Source organism: Scardinius erythrophthalmus (genome assembly GCF_964197995.2).
Source record: "Scardinius erythrophthalmus genome assembly, chromosome: 5".
Classification (NCBI taxonomy): Eukaryota; Metazoa; Chordata; class Actinopteri; order Cypriniformes; family Leuciscidae; genus Scardinius; species Scardinius erythrophthalmus.
Window position 1 is genome coordinate 5,705,365 of NC_138225.1, and position 17,229 is coordinate 5,722,593.

Genomic DNA, 17,229 nt, shown 5'->3' on the forward strand with positions numbered 1-17,229 from the left:
CCACCCCCTTATGTAGTTCCAAACTTGTTTTTGCTATAAAACACAAACGGTAAAATCTTCATGTAGCTCTTGTTAAACAAAGCTCAAAAAAGGACAGAAAAATGTTTGAGAGACAGCATTAGGTCAGGTTACATTTATTTCTATAGTGCTTTATACAAAGCAGCTTCACATTAATAAACGGAAAAATAAGTGTTAATGTTGTAAGATTGATCAATTATGAAACAAGTTCAATTTCAGCTGAAAAGCAGCTTTACAAAAGACTATAGTGTTATTATTCAGCTCAAGTCAGTTCAGTGTTGAGTGTCGATGTTGCAAAGTTAGTGTCATTATCCAGTTCAAATTTTGTTCTCATCTGATAGTGTCAGTGCAGTTAAACCATAATATTACTGGTTATTAATTGACTTTTAAACCATTAAGCGGGTCCTTGAGACCCCAGGTGTATCGTAGCTTATATAATATTATATTTTTGCTATTTCTGCTCCCATCTGTAAAGTAAAAGTGCTTAAAAGTTAAACGACTATATTTTCTTTCCTCAAGTCTTTCAGCTCGGCTCCGAAAAGCACCAGTCCTCGCGTGTCTCAGTCTGACGAAGAGCACGTCTATAGTTTCCCCAACAAGCAGAAGACTACTGACTCCCCCACTGCCGTCATGAGCTCATCACTGGGCAGTAACCTGTCGGAGCTGGACCGTCTGCTGCTGGAGCTCAACGCCGTACAGCACAGCACACCCTCCTTCGCTACTGAAGGTGAGCGCTTCAAAACTCAGGGTTAAAGCACTACCTTCAGATGAGACGTTAAACCGAGGTCCTGACTCATTAAAAATCCCAGGATGTCCTTGGATTAAAGAGTAGGGGTGTAACCCCGGCATCCTGGCCAAATTTGCCCTTTGGCCTCTGTCCATCATGGCCTCCTAATCATCCCCATATACCGATTGGCTTTATTAATCTTATGGTCTCCTCTCCACCAATAAGCTGGTGTGTGGTAAGCGTTATGGTGCAATATGGCTGCCGTCGCATCATTGCCTCACATTGGTGGTGGTTGAGGAGATTCCCCCTTCCATATGTGAAGCGCTTTGAGTGTTGAGAAAAGCACTATATAAATGTAACAAATTAGTACTACATGTTGTTAAAACATGATGTTTTTTTATCACAGAGAGCTACCCACCTAAACCAGCCAGCAACGCCCAGCGCTATGTCCCAGAAAACGGTGTTTCATCAGTAGTGAAAGCGCCTCCTCCAAAGTTAGAGAAACCCAAACGCAGTGCGCCCGGTCGGGGGATAGAAGACGTCAGGCCCAGTGTGGAGAGCCTGTTAAACGATTTGGAGAGCTCAGTGCCGGCCCCTGCGTAAGCTTACACACTGCTGAAAACATTTGATTAATGTCATTTTTATAAATATCTGTATATATATTTTATGATATAATAATATTTAATAGTTGTTTATGTCATGTTTATAAATTCAGTTGTGCTGCATTTGATGCATTTTATATTTATGAATTAATTTGCTCAGAATTTTATGAGTTATATATTTATTAGTTTGTTCTGACAACACATTGTTAATCACACAATATCAACCACCAATAACAGCACAGCAGATTCCAAAAATCACCATTACAGGCACAAACGTATGAATCCCAATTGTTTATCATTTAAATTTTTTTTTTTTTGTGAGTAGAATTTTTTAAAATAATTCTTAATAACTTGACAAAAGTTGAAAATATGTTGTAGGGCTAGGTGGTATGATGATATATAACATGGAAATGATATAAAATGTCTATTGTTAGAGATTTTGCTATATCATTAAGTAAATATATCCGCATAGCTCAGTATTACTTAAAGATATTGACACTTTAGAGTGATAAAGAAACATGCATGAATGAGAAAATAAAGAGCGTACATGATGTTAAAAAAAAAAGTTAAACGCAATAAGCAGAAAGCCACCTCTCAGACTATGCAGTGTTTGATTATTAAATTTAGGCAGTAGTCTTTACGACGTGTTAAATTAAACCTACTGTAGCTGAAAGACTTATATTTCTGTATCTTTGGTCTATTGTATTCGTCCTATTGTTTGTAATTAGCTTCTTTGTTCTTATTGTTAATTCAAAATTAAAAGCCCACCACTAATATGTTGTATCAATTTAAAAAATTCGAATCATTTATCAAAATCCGTTTTGAGGTTAATTTAGACTTTTAAATACCAGATTTTCTTTATGGTCTTTTGTACTCCACTGTAGGTAACACTGATGTTTAAATGAGCAGAATGTTTTAAACAAATGCAGACTTCACCAGGTGCCTTATTTGTGCGCTAGACCTTTTCTTATATCCCATTTTTAATATTGTAAACTTTATAGACCCGCCCCATCCGTGCCGATGGTTCCTGAGCTGAGAGAAGTTCAGGAAGAGAATCCCACCCAGCAGCAGGCCAGAATCTCAGCGTCCTCAGCTACGCGGGAACTCGATGAACTCATGGCTTCACTGTCTGACTTCAAAGTTCAGAGCAATGTAAGTCTTGGAGCAGGAGAGACAAATGACATTAACTGTTATTTTTTACGTTTTCTATAAATGTTCCTTACAAACAAACTTCCTAAACTATGATCAATTGCTTTGCCACACTGTAGGCACACATTGTCTTTGTGTTTTAATGTTGTGATTTATCATATGCATGTCTGTGAGTGCTGATAATGATAATCAGATAGTAAACAGTAGATTATTATCAATCAAGGCCTTTGAAATGAATAAAGGTTTATATGCCTTGTATGAGGGCATGCTCTCATGGGTCCATTATAAGGGTCTTGTTAGCATATCTGTCTTGGACGTGAGCCACGCTGCGGTTGAAAAGAGAGAATCTGGAATGCTGTGGTTGTGGTGTCATGTTTATATCTGGAAATTCTGGTGATTATATTTGCTTTCAGGTTGGTAAACCAAATATCCGACTTGTACTTTGTTGCGTTCCTAGAATACTTTTTTGTATTGACTAAAAAAGCCAAACTTTGCAAGATTACATAACTCATTGCATTAAGCCACTATTTTCATGCATATTTTTTTATTTGAGAATTAGATAATGGATCATTCCCAGCATGCCTTCACGATTCTACTTAAATGCTTTCCTCCCTTTCTCTTCGATTTCTCTTACTGTTGGTTGTCTAGTCTGGCTCTGTGTCAGTTAAGGACGACTCATTATCCACTGAAGGGTCAGAACTTCCCAATCTTGTGGTAACTGAGAGCCTCACAGTCCCTTCTGTCCCAGTCCCAGAGGCAGAGGTATCTGACCACAGCTTTCCTTCCTCAAACTGCGCATCATTTCTGCTGGAACTCCACATTGTTGAGGAATCAACAACCAAAGCTCCAGTGTCCAGCTCCACTGTGTTCTCCACTTCCTCCAAGAGCCATTCGGATAAACTCCCGGTAGTTTCTAGCGCAAAGAGTCCAGTCCCTGAGTCTCGTTTATCACCAGAACCATCTGCAAAAACTTCAAGCCTTCCGCCATCAAGTTCAAACAAACGTGAAGTCAATTCACCCAAGATCTTCAACCTGAAAACCTCAAGTCCGATTTTGGTTTCCGAAAACAGTCCACCTGTGGTAGCAAAGGCCTCCTCACCACTTATAAATCGAAGGATTTCCAGCCCAGTGGCTAAAAGCCCCAGTCCACCAGAGGTTATGAAGAGCTCAAATCGAATTGTCGATGTGAAAAGTTCTAGTCCTGTAACAATTGCTAAAACCTCTAGTCCAGTTGTGGTCAGAAAGAGCCCAAGCCCTATTACAGCTGTTAGAGCAACCAAAAGTCCTTTCCCCGGAGTCCATGCCAAGAGCCCAAGTCCTGATCCAGGGATTACTAGCAAGAGCCCAGTGCCAACTCTCATTGCACTACCTGCTCCTCCAGTTTCAACCCTAACATTAACTCCCAAGCCTTCCAAAGAGAAACCTGATAACTCCGGACCTGGCATATTGGAAATAAGTCTTCCTTGCCCCAAGCCTCTTCTGGAGGAAGCTCTAGACAAGCTGTTGACGTCTAGTCTTTCCCAACCAGAGCCAGTGAAACTGCTTGAAGGAGATCCTGGCTCACCAGATATGAACAATGACATTCTGTCACTTTTTCATCAATCGACGCCACAGGGTGGCTATAAAGACACTGATATCAGTTGGACAGACGACTCCTTATACCCTGGAGCGTCAGATGTTTCTCTGGACCTTCCACTTCTTCAGCCATCAGCGGTCGAAAGGCTCTCCGCTTCTGGACAAGTATGAGGCACACCAACTCTGTTAGACTGTCTCCAATTTGCATCCCTAAATTTAGCGAGCATGATCGAGAAGCATGCTGCACCACGTACGGCTGTTTATGCTTTCTCAAATACACAAGCCTGATCCTTATGCCAAGGGGCCTGTTGATATCCAATCTGAACCTTTCCACCCTGCTCAGATAGAAGCAACCAGCCATTAGCAAGTTAAATATGCCTCTCAAAAACCCGATACCCAAGTACAAATGTCACTTAGTGCTCCTAAAATTGGAGGGCCTAGTCATTTAGTTGGGTTTGTAGCTGCTCTATTCAGTTGCATTGCTTTGTATTGTGTTTTTGGAAAGGTTGAGAATTGAGGAATTCAACAAAGTATGTGTGGTGCATGAAATGGATAAGATTGTGTGGAAGGAGTCTTTGGGATGTTCAAATGCATGCCCTGACGCGCTTCCTCAATGAGGCGTATGGTGTTAAAAGGACAACAAGGCTAGGCTTGCTTGTTTCTTTGCAGTTTTGCAGTGGTTTCATTGTGCAATTGCATTCCATCTTCACTTCTTTCTTTCTTCAGGGCACATGATGCTTTTTAGATAGATGCAGGAGATCTTCTGCAAAGAGGTTGTTTACTGTGGTCCCATATTCTGGTGGTCTTGCATGATTGCAAATTATTTGCAGTTGCTAAATTTGATGTGTAAAGTCTAAGGGTGTAACAGTTGAGTCATTTTCTCAATACATTAAAATCATGCAGATTCACATGCATCAATCATGAAATATTGCTTTTAAATCATGAATTATTTGTGTTTGCCAGTAACTAGTTTAAAATGATTAAAATTGAAAGAATTGCAGTTCTGGGGAATATCGATTCCATTTGAACTGTCAGCAAAACTTTTTCCAAAGTAGCTTGTCTGTCTTTTTCTTGCCTATAAAGGGAAGTATATAAATAATACTATAAATTCATTTACAAATATATTGAATGTATTTGTTGTTAATCAAATCCATTTTTTTGTATTTAATTAAATTTATTCACTCTGAATTTGAAAAAAAAAAAGTTTTGAATCAAATTTCAAATTTAATTGCAATGAATTGAATGGATTTTTAGTAGTGATAGCAATTTTAACCTTTTAGTCCAATTGAAAATTGCTTTGACAATGTTGCATTGCTTTGGCATGTTGTGTTTGCTTCATAGTCTTTATACCTGCTCTTGCATCATTTCAGATTGTTTGTAGAAGGTTAGAGTTGTCTTTACTGTGAGTCACGAAGAGGATGCTTCAAGCTATGCTTTGGATTGGCCCAAATTTGGTGTGTGTGAGGTTACAGTACTGATTTGTATCTTGCTGCCTGCTTTTTAAAGGCCTTTGGACTGGATATCTGAGATCTTGAATGGCGTTTGCAGAGAAAGCATTGCATGATCTAAAAATTTAAAGTGGTGACTTCATTAATGCTGCCTCTCCGCAGCTTAAATCGGTCATCAGACGCACAAAGGAAACGTCCAATGTTCACCCAATGTTTCGTGACGGCCATATGCACAGAAAAATGGGCCCGCTCATTCTCAACAAGAGTAACTCGCAAGATCTACTCATTGAAGAGTTGCAAGGGAAACTGGGAATCGGTCGCACTGGGCGGCCACGAAAACGGCCGGATGATTGGCTTACGGAAGGGGTCATTGTCTGTTCCAACCCACATCGGTTAAGAGAGGAAGGTGGTGTATCACCGACGGTTGATAAGGTAGTGTAAGTCACAAGATTACTGGTGGAACTAACAAAAGCTTGCACAAAAACATTTCTAGAATTGGTTTGTTATATAAAACTGCCTTTTTAACCTTTATAAAACATTCAAATAGAGTGCAACAGTGCGTGTCCACTTTTTCCATGGCATTAGATCTGGAAGAATTTTTTCCATTCATTTTTCCCACATGGACTTTTAAAATGTCTGTTAAATCCTTGAACTAAACCAAACAGAGGTGAATCACAACATTACAAACTTTTATTTAAAGGAAAAAAGTATTTTAAAATCAGGTTCAAGACTACTTGACGGCTTTAGTTTTATATACGGCTTAACAGGCTTTTGTATTTTTTTTTATATATATATATATATATATATATATATATATATATATATATATATATATATAGTATTTGGAGTGTTCCCTGCTGAGCTGAGTGTTCTATAGCTCTTTTGACAGGACTTACTCGACGCGATTCTCTGATTGGTGGATTTTTTTTTTCTGTACAGCATCATGGGTAATGTGGTTTTTCACCATGAATTCTGCTGTTAAACACGATTCTTTAAACTGTTCGTTGAAATAATGTAAACTGATAGCTTCAGCTAAAGCATTTACCATTGTTTAACAACTGATAAGTTTACAACTGTAAAGACAGAGCTGTTGTGAGCTTTTTAAGTTATTGTAAAAAAACAAAACAATATTCCAATGGAGAAAATGAATGTGATTTTTACTTCTGGAACCCGACTGTTACACAATATTATGCATTTTGCGTTTTGTGTTTTGTTTCACATTTCTTTGTCCATCAGATCATCATTCCTCCAGACTTGCCCAGTCCTCCGAAAAAAGTCCTAACCCATCCTGTCCCAAAAAAGCCAGTGGCTGTGGTACAGATGCCCACTCCTCTCCCCCCACCACCTCCACCTCCTAGAGAGCCCTCTCCTCCTCCGCCTCCTCCTCCACCCCCTCCTCCCCCTCCTCCAGTTCCGGCTCTGCCTCCACATAAAGACCCCACCCCTCCTCCATCCCCTCCACCCAAACCTGCGACCCCACCCCCTCCACCAAAGGTTTTATCATCTGTGGGCTGCCAAACGGAATACGAACCTCTTTTTCCACCGGTACAGGCATGAACTTGCTCTCTCCATTTATTTGCATCTGATGCGAGCTTGCATTTTTGTCATAAGGGTTCGAACGGTCATGAAAAGCATGGAAATGTCAGGTAATTTGTTTGGCAAAAGTGGAAAAGTCATGGCAATTAATAAAAAGGGGTTGGTGTTGAGTAAAACTGGTTCACAAGCCATAGTGAATCATTCAAGACAAGTCACATATATTTGTATAGCGCTTTATAGACAAGCACGCAGCCATCATTAGAATTTTGTGTTTGAACTTCAGTTTTTGCGATAGCTCTGTATATTTCTATTGCATCGCTGCCGAAGAGTAGCTGGTGAAGTGGATTTACGTATTGTAGAGTTAACAGAAGTTATCATCATTGTGATGTTTGAAGCGGATGTCATAATAAACGTCAGTAAACCGGGAAGATTTTAAAACGAGCGGTTTATTCATAAATCTGTAAGATCTTAAAGATCGGAAGAACGAACGTTCAAGCTATACAATACATATTGTGTCAAAGCATCTTCAAATTAATAAACAGGAAAATGTTAATGATGCAGAAGTCATAAATTATTAAATGAATTCAACTTCTGGTGTAAAGGAGCTCTAAATAGTCAGTTCAGTTTATTAGCAGTGTCGATGTTGCACAGTTAGTGCTTGTTCAGTTCCAATTTCGTTCTCATCTTATAGTGTCGGTGCAGTTAAATCGATAATATTACTGAATATGAACCGTTTTAAAACCCCAACTGAGCAAGCAAACTCCACCAGGTGAAGGTGGAGAAAACCTTGGGAGAGACCTAAATGAATGATCAATAAATGAGTGGATTCTTTTCAAGTTAATCTGTTGAACAAATCAGTCTGAATGAATCTTTAGTGAATCATTTAGAATTTGAATATGAATGTAAATGTGAATGATTCCTACCCAGTAATCACAAACTACTGGAAAGCTCATGAAAAACATTTAGAAAATTCATTGGTCTGATAGTGTGGGGGACCCTGTGCCTTTTCTATCCATTCTTTCATGGTTTCTAGAATGTTGCTTATTGAGCACATGCTGTTATGTGATTGACCTCCAAACAGCGCTCACACTAGGAGTGTCTCAGCATTTATTAAATAGTTTGCTGGTGCCAACATGTCCCATGAAGACCGTCTGTTTTCCCTTGTTTTTCTTTAGATTCCTGGTACGTTCTGTTGCCAGCGGAGTAGGTTATCAATTACAGTTGAAAATGAAGCAGTCGGTCAAGTTAACAATTAGTAAATGGATTTCCACTCAAAAAAAAAAAAAAGATATAACATGGATATTTGTAGCAAGGGCACCGCCATCTTGCAATACTACAGCCTGTAACTTCACAGAGTTGGTTGGCTGCATTAACAAAGATTATTATAGTTTTGATTTTGGTCTTTGATTTTTCTGCCTAGTTGCTGTAATCATTACTAGTAATAGTTTATCTATTAGTAATAGATAAACTCATATTGTCTGTCACCAAGTAAACGGACAATATAGGACTCCAGTTCCATTTGCAAGGCAATTATGGGCTGATAAAAAATAATTTAGGAGTGAAAAATAATCCAGCAGTGAAGGAAAAGTTGGTTAAAATCTTTGACACAGAATGCAAAAGAATAAAAAAAAAATGATGATGGCAAGGAAGACAACAGGATTATGGATGATGTTTGGAGATTATCCAACATTTGGAGTCCTGCTTTGGTAAAGAAATATTTTGTGGTTTGCATCAGCTTTGATCTCATGTAGGGCATGTAGGGTGTTTATAATGGTTGTGGTTCATTTTAATTTCTGACAGTCATCTTGTCAACTTATTGAATATCTAAGTATAATGGAAATCTTGAGGTTTCTGGATGTGTATCTGGAAGTGAAGCAGAACTCTTCTCCGTTTCAGCGGCAGTTGCACTTGTCCTTTGCTTTAACACTGTAAAAATATTTTTTACATCCAGGAGCAATGCAATAGTGGTCTCCCTTTTGTCTTCTGATGCCCTGTGGCTTTCCAGTTTCCATCTTTTACTCTCTCTTTTTAACTGTCTGTCTACCGTTGCATCTGTTGAACTCCAGGAAGACAACCAACCCCTTGAAGTCACAGGTTGTTGTACTACAAGATCGCGGCACCCTTGCAAAAAATCATCTTTTAAATGGTTACATTTATTGTGTTTATCTAATATTTGATTAGAGTGGAAATCCATCTACTAAATAATATAACTTGACTGACTGCCTCATTTCCACTTGATTTTTGACTCCTCAAATCGTTTGACTCCAGCGCTGCAGTGCTTCAGGAGTAGCTTGTTTAAGTGTGAGATCATAAGCAGAAATAACAGAGGATTAATATGTTGCTAATTCTGCTTTGTGAATAATGCTTCTGTGTCACGGTTCTTTGAACTGAGAGCACCGAGATGGGGTTACTGTGACACCAGAACTTCTTGACCCATAGCCTTGTTTGGTCTGTCATCTGATTATGTATTTAACACCTTCTTGGTCCTGTTGTATTTAGGGAAGGTTACGCAGGGAGCATGAGATTGGTTTTCTTAGATTAGTAAAACAGACATGATTCACAACCTTTCCATTTATGTGAAATAAATTTAAATATAAAATTGCAAATGTTGCATGATATCTAACCGGATTTGCTGTTTAAATTTAATACCTATTGCATGTAAAAATCATGTATCTCTGCTGGCAGTTGATTGCTGTTTACTTTCAAGGCTGTGAAATAAGACGAATGCAGTAAACATTCCCATTGCATGCATTGCTGTTAATTCAGTTGAGTCCAAATAAGTGCTGGAGTGTTTCAGGAAGCTGAGAACTACTTTAAGTGTTGTGAATTGTGTAGTTTAAAAGCCACTAACATCCTGTAATGGATTGACTAATAAATGATGCAAGTAAATGTGTGCAATTCAACATCTCCAGTCCTGTTTGTTTGAAGGCAGAAGCTCTTGATGTACTTAGTTAAGAGTTTGAAAATAACTTTTTCAAGTGGCGATGGTTATATTGAGAGAATTTTCAGCCGAGGGAGACTTGAGCATACTCGTGGTACAGAGTTGATCATCAGTTGTTGAGCACACAGAAATATCTGAACAACTACACTCCATATAAGGGGACATTTATATTGCACTTCTCAGTGTTGTTGAGTTCTCCAAAACAAGTCAAGTGTCAGTGGATGGTGTGGCTTCAAATCCTGCATGTGTTTAGCCATGAATTATCAGCATTGTGCCATTGATCAAGGCACTAAATCTCCTGTTACTCCAGGGAGATTGACCTAGTAAAAAGTGTATTGAAAGTCAATGCATTTGCTAAATGATTAATTGTGTACCAAGTAGAAAGTGTCTAACATAAACAAAGCTGCTTTGTGTCTGCATCTGCAGAGTGGGATTTGCATCCACGTTTGCTTTGATTTATGAAAACAGACTTTAAAACATGAAAATGCTTTTCCTTTTGCGGTAGATTATGGCTCAGGGCAAGAGTTCTCCCACCAGCGTTCCGAAGCAGGGGAATAAACTGGATAACATGTTGGGCAGCCTGCAGTCAGACCTCAACCGCCTGGGTGTCCAGACTGTAGCCAAAGGCGTTTGTGGAGCCTGCAAGAAACCAATCGCTGGCCAGGTAAGAGATCCACGGAAGAGCTCAATTACTGTCCAATGCATGTCATTATCCTGGCATGCATTAAATTTGGATTTTTAGGATAGTATGCCCTATTTTTGTGTGTTTGTGTGTGTGTGTGTGTGTGTGTGTGTGTGTGTGTGTGTGTGTGTGTGTGTGTGTGTGTGTGTGTGTGTGTGTGTGTGTGTGTGTGTGTGTGTGTGTGTAGCTTAGAGATTCCAGATTTTTTTTTTTATGTTATTGTCTCTTATGCTCACTAAGGCTGCATTTATTATCAAAATGTAATATTGTGAAATATTCTTGCAATTTAAAATAACTATGTTCTATTTGTATGTAATTTACTCCTGTGATCAAAGCTGAATTTTCAGCATCATTACTCCAGTCTTCAGTGTCACATGATCCTTCAGAAATCATTCTAATATGATTTGCTTCTCAAGAACCATTTCTTGTTGTTATCGATGTTGAAAACGCTGTTATTTTGAACTTTTTATTCATGAAAGCAAAAAAAGATTAGTTTCTACACATGAATAAATTAAATTTAAAAAAAAGAAACAGTTATTTTGAATTGTAATATTTCACAATATTACTGTTTTCACTGTATTTTTTGATCAAATAAATGCAGACTTTTAAGAACATTTAAAAAATCGTAGCTTGTATAGCATCATGAGACACTGATATTCAGTTATATCTTATGTTGTTTACTACTTTAAGTGAAGCAGAACACTTCCTTCCTCGTTTTCTTTGATTCATTCAGGTGGTGACAGCAATGGGTCGGACGTGGCATCCGGAACATTTCGTGTGTACTCACTGTCAGGAGGAAATAGGCTCCAAAAACTTCTTTGAGCGAGACGGCCAGCCGTACTGTGAAAAGGACTACCACAGCCTCTTCTCTCCACGCTGTTACTACTGCAATGGACCCATTCTGGACGTAAGGAGGATTATGCTTCCTATCACCACAGGCCTGCGTGTGTCTCATATGTCACCACCCAGTCGTGATGGTGCTTACTATAGCTGCTCACACTTTACCTTTGGCTTCAGGTTTCCTGTAAACATAAACAGTCACTTAAATACAGTCTAAATCGGTCTTTGCAGTCAAGCTCAACACATGCATATAAGATGGTCTTTTTGAATAAAATGACTAGGCATCCTTAAAAACAAGATACAAAATTGTCTACCATAGCATAATACAAAGTCAAGAAATACACTAATTTTCATTTCATTTTATTTTATTTCATTTAGAATTATATGTATTTGCTGGCTGCATGCAAAAACATACAGTGCAACCAGTGTAATCTGATTGACTAAGGTTTTCTTTTTTCATTGAGTCGGTTGAAAATTATATTTGTTTGAATCAGTTGTGAATTACTGAATTAACATTTGACTCACTTATGACTGTACGTTTATATGATAACATACACATTGGCACAATATTCTCCATAATGGAATTTTGTTTTCCATAGATATATATGGCAAAATGAATGTGTAGTTTAGCATGTAGTTAGATTTGGAGTAGTTTGCATTGCTAAAAAAGAAGGATGTGATTCACATGTTTGTTTATGTAGTGGGAAATGAACACTATTACTGATAATTGTTAGTAATTGTCTTATTCTTTGTTTTTTATCTTAATTTTGCATGCATTCATTGATTACATTGTGCTCTCTGTCCTTGTTTCACCATGATTTGCTTTTATTTGGTCCTGCAGAGGGTGGTGACCGCATTAGACAAGACTTGGCATCCAGAGCATTTCTTTTGTGCCCAGTGTGGGTCATTCTTTGGGCCTGAGGGTAAGTAGCTTCCACTCTTCTCAAATTCAACCTCTTTTCTTCTCTTTTCTTTTTTCTACCAAGCTATTTTTTTTTTCTTAAAAAGGTTTTAAGCCTTTGTCAACTTTTTTTCTTTTTCTTTTTGTCTCTATTTCCTGCAGGTTTCCATGAGAAGGAGGGAAAGGCTTACTGTAGGAAGGACTACTTTGACATGTTTGCCCCTAAATGTGGCGGCTGTGCCCGCGCTATCCTGGAGAACTACATTTCGGCCCTCAACTCTCTCTGGCACCCAGAGTGTTTTGTCTGCAGGGTCAGTGTGTGTGTGTGTGTGTGTGTGTGTGTGTGTGTGTGTATGTGTGTGTGTTGGTATCTGTGTAAGCATGCCATTGATGGAGGCTTGGGTGTGTGTGTGTGTACAGTATGTGTGTACTTGGTGATAGTGTGATTATATCAGCTAGGACAGTGAATACTGCAGTATTTGGCATGTGATTTAATTAAATTATGTTAATTATAATTTTTTTTTTCTATTGTTTTAAGAAGATCCTGAGGAAAAACTGATGTACATCTTGATGGAAATAAATGTTGTGATTTTTTTTTTTTTTTTTTTTTTTTTTCAATCAAGAGGAGCATCAGTTTTTGCTCAAGATCTTGTATTGACAATGCAAGAGTCCAGCACTCTGTAAAGTCTCCTCCAGCACATCCCAAAGACTCTCAATGAATTTAAGATCTGGACTCAGAGGAGCCGATATATGAGTGGAAATGATTCTTCATGCTCCTCCCAACCATTCTTTCACAATGTGAGCCTGATGAATCTTGACATTGTCATCCTGACCTGGAATATGGCCATGATGTGTCTTCCTACATGTTTGTTTAAGAAATGAAAAGCTACACAAGCGAAAAAATGTATTATCTCCTAATAAGGCCACATATTAAGGTCTGGGTAGATTAGATGGTAAGCAAACAATCAGTTCTCATAATCAACATGTTGAATGCAGGAGAAATGTGCAGGAATAAAGATCTGAGCGACTTTGACAAGGACCAAATTGTTATGGCAAGGCGACTGTCAGAGAATCTCTGAAACGACAAGGCTTGTAAGTTACTCGCGGTCAGCAGTGGTTTGAATTTACCAACAGTGGTCCGTGGAGGAACAAACCACAAGTTGGCGATGCAAAAGGACAACAAAGTCTGGTCAGAACCTGACTGAAGGTCTACTGTGGCTCAAGTCACAGAACATTTTAATGCTGGTTACGGGTGGGTTACGTCACAACACTCTGCTGCGTATGGAGCTGTGCAGCCACAGACCAATCAGAGTGTCTGTGACCCCTGTCCACCATTGAAAGCGCCTACAATGGCACACAAGTGTCGGAATCAAGCATGCCGCACAAGCCCTGAAAAGTGAAGCCAAAGCGTCTCGATCGCCCCCCGGTGACTGGTCTTAGTATATAGGTCATAAGCCCCGCCTCCCCATGTTATTTAACGGCATGTGAGACCAACTAAACAATTAAATTACACTTCAAATATCTTTTTTCCAAAGATGGTTTCTGTCATATAATGTGGTATTTATTACTTTGGTTTTTAAGTTTGTTTTTAGTTAGTTATTTGATGTGGTGGTGTGACATCATGATTGACAGGTTCTCTGAGCAAAGTAGTCACTGAAGCACCAACATACTTTTTTTCAGGATGTTTGGAGGACTGAGGAAATTGGAGCTTTAAATTTAATATCTAAATTTCTATAATTAATTACAAAAAGTGCAGGAGCGTGTGCTTGCGATTAATTCTGCGAGAGTGAGGACGGGGCGTTGATTTCTCGGCTTTACTTTCTGCTCACTACTGCGCAGACTCAGGTACCAAGGTGTCAGCACCATATCAGGACACTGGCGTCTTCACTTCTCACCAATGGAAGAGAGCGAAGGGGCGTCGTCCATCTTTTTTTACAGTCTATGGTCGGAACTGGACCTCGGAGCAGTGGAAGAAGGTCTTATGTAAACGGCTGTGCTGTGGGAAGATGACAGAGCCGGTGGAGGGAGTGTAATGATCAGGGTCTGGTCATTCATGTGGTCGTCAATTTGACACGTGCCACCTAACTAAACATTGCAAACTAGGTACATGCCTTCATGACAAAGATATTCCCTGATGGAAGTGGCCTCTTTCAACAGGATAATGCACACATTGTTCAGGAATATGATCAAGAGTTCAAGATGTTGCCTTGGCCTAAAAATTCCCCAGATCTGTGGGATGTGCTTCACCTCCCAACCTACAACTTGAAGAATCTTCTGCTAACGTCTTGGTGCCAGAAACCACGGGACACCTTTAGAGGTCTTGTAAAATATTTGGTTTGGCAGGTCAGCGTTGTTTTGTCAGTACACGGAGGACTAACAGTATATTAGGCAGGTGGTCTGGTCATAAAGTTTTGTCTCATCTGTGTGTGTGTGTGTTTATATTAATAGAACTTTATATATATATATATATATATATATATATATATATATATATATATATATATATATATATATAAAATAAATATAAATAAAAATGTGGGTGTTTAGGTTGCTGTCTGTGTGTTTTGGATTCATACACTAGCTCATCTTGATATCAGATGTGTCTATATTGCTGCATGTACTATCTGTGCTGTTATGAGTAGCATTATTTGAATCATTGGTGTATAACTGACTGATTTCTGTTTTCTTTCTCTCCTCCACAGGAGTGTTTCACTCCATTTGTGAACGGTAGTTTCTTCGAGCATGAAGGGCAGCCGTACTGTGAGGCTCATTACCATGAGCACCGCGGCTCGCTCTGCTCCGGCTGTCAGAAACCCATTACCGGCCGCTGCATCACTGCCATGGGCAAGAAGTTTCACCCCGAGCATTTCGTCTGCGCCTTCTGCCTGAAACAGCTGAACAAGGGCACATTCAAAGAGCAGAACGACAAACCCTACTGCCAAAACTGCTTCGTCAAGCTCTTCAGCTAGAATCTGATAGTGTTCAAGTGTGTGTTCGATCACACACGCCAGTATCAGAGGCCCAAGGGTCGAGTTTTAAAATTGCGTCATCTTGTGGTGATAGTGAGCATTACACCAGCTTGTTCCTGTGCCAAAGCACTGTCAGACAAGTGTAGATCTTCAGGGAGGCCTTTACGATTTTTAACAGCCTTTTTAAACGCTTCCCCTGGATCCAGATGTCATCAGAGACTAGGTCTTTAAATTGCGTGAAGCTATTTTCGATATTATCGACTGCATCGGACAAATCAAGATCTATTTTTGTACTTGTTACACACACATTGAGCTTAACTTGAACATAACTATGTCTTTGCACATTTCAGGCAAAACCCTGTTCTGTTTCGCTGCTTTCTAGGATAACAGCACACTCTATTTTATTTAGCGTCTTTTCACCATTGGCATTTCTTAAAGGTGCAATAACAGCTTGAAATCATCAAAATCTCAATGCCATATTCTGTGTATTTTTATAATTTTTGGTACTCAATAGAGTTTGTTCAGCCCTGACCCTATTGTGCATGCATTTCTCTGTCTTATCACTTTATAAATTGTGCTTTTACTTTTTATTTTATTTTTGATTGTTTCTACTTTTATATTCATGGGTTGTTTCTGTTTTTCTGGATGGCTGGAGTGGTTTTAACTTCCATCCTTATGCCTTTATGAGAGTTTGACTGTGCAACCGAATCACTTCTGCTGTTATAATGCTTATTTTATTCTTATAAAAGCCTTCTTAAAGATACCAATGTGGGCCCTGATGCCCATTTCCTTGAGTATGTGGTGTTCCACAATGTGCCTATTGCCACCGGGCATAATGTGCGATTTACTTACAATGGTTTTTGTCTTAAGTTCTCATATGTAATAAGTTTTAATAATTTTGTGATAGACATTTCTCTTCTTTTCCATTCATCTGATTTCCTACTGTATGCAAGTAAATATATTAAAGTCTTATGAATTATAATTGATGGCAAAAGCTTTAACTTTTTTCCCCCCGTTTTAGTAATTTAAAGATTTTCTTCTTCAGGGTGATGTCATATTTTATTTTAAATTGAATGATGACATGCACATTGTATTTAAAACATGGGATTTAAATGGACAAATGTACAAGGCATTGAATAAACACCAGAATTTCATTAACTGATTTATGCTTCTTTGATTTATGCGATTTATTTACGTTGCCAGCTGTTAATAGGACTTCAATGCAATGTTTTTTATCTGTATTAAAGTCATGTTGAATATAAATTCATATTGCATGCATAAACTAATAATATGTATTCCTAGAATGCAGTGTAAGTCACCTTGGATAAAGGCGTCTGCCAAAAGCATAAATGTACTAAAATGGTCAGAATTGCATTTTATAGTATGCTAGAGAGCATTCATTCATGATTAAAAAAAAAATGTTTTTGAATTTTTTTGCTTTTGCTAAGGGGTAAGACTCATCCTTTTGAGCTTACAGGATACATTCAGATGTCGAATATTAAATTTACTACAATTTTGAGAGCAACTGCCTGTTGTCTGGCTCTGTTGCGCCACCATATGGTTAAATTTGAAGCCCTTTGTTAATATATGTATATCAATATTACTGTATGTCTGAGCTCAGGCCTGTGGTTATAATTAATATAAAAATTCTTGAATACATCACACACTAAAACTATTGATTTGACATTGTGTCATTAGTGTATCGCTCCTCAGTATCATAATCTAAAATGCACTTTCAGCAGATGAGACTGGCAGAACAAAAAGGAAAGTCAGCAAATTATTTCAGACCTAACTTGTTGAATTTGTAAATTGTAACAAGACTAGGCATAACTGAGCAGTTA

General features: G+C 38.5%; 1 protein-coding gene across 10 annotated transcripts in view; it reads left to right on the forward strand.

The window, feature by feature from the left end:
• Positions 1–16,550, forward strand: part of pxna (paxillin a) — a 41,366-nt gene extending 24,816 nt beyond the window's left edge. For 5 of the 10 annotated variants that reach the window (XM_081366291.1, XM_081366293.1, XM_081366287.1 and 2 more), the window contains 11 exons: positions 538–745; positions 1,152–1,344; positions 2,349–2,499; positions 3,145–4,236; positions 5,682–5,951; positions 6,756–7,070; positions 10,502–10,660; positions 11,412–11,585; positions 12,360–12,441; positions 12,582–12,730; positions 15,122–16,550. In XM_081366291.1, the coding sequence (XP_081222417.1) occupies positions 538–745; positions 1,152–1,344; positions 2,349–2,499; positions 3,145–4,236; positions 5,682–5,951; positions 6,756–7,070; positions 10,502–10,660; positions 11,412–11,585; positions 12,360–12,441; positions 12,582–12,730; positions 15,122–15,388 (3,060 nt within the window). In that variant the 3' untranslated portion in view covers positions 15,389–16,550. Of the gene's footprint in view, positions 1–537; positions 746–1,151; positions 1,345–2,348; positions 2,500–3,144; positions 4,237–4,797; positions 5,952–6,755; positions 7,071–10,501; positions 10,661–11,411; positions 11,586–12,359; positions 12,442–12,581; positions 12,731–15,121 lie in introns of those variants that run through there. The other 5 variants (XM_081366288.1, XM_081366296.1, XM_081366289.1 and 2 more) reach the window with 4 other exon arrangements.
• The last annotated feature ends 679 nt before the right edge of the window (positions 16,551–17,229 follow it).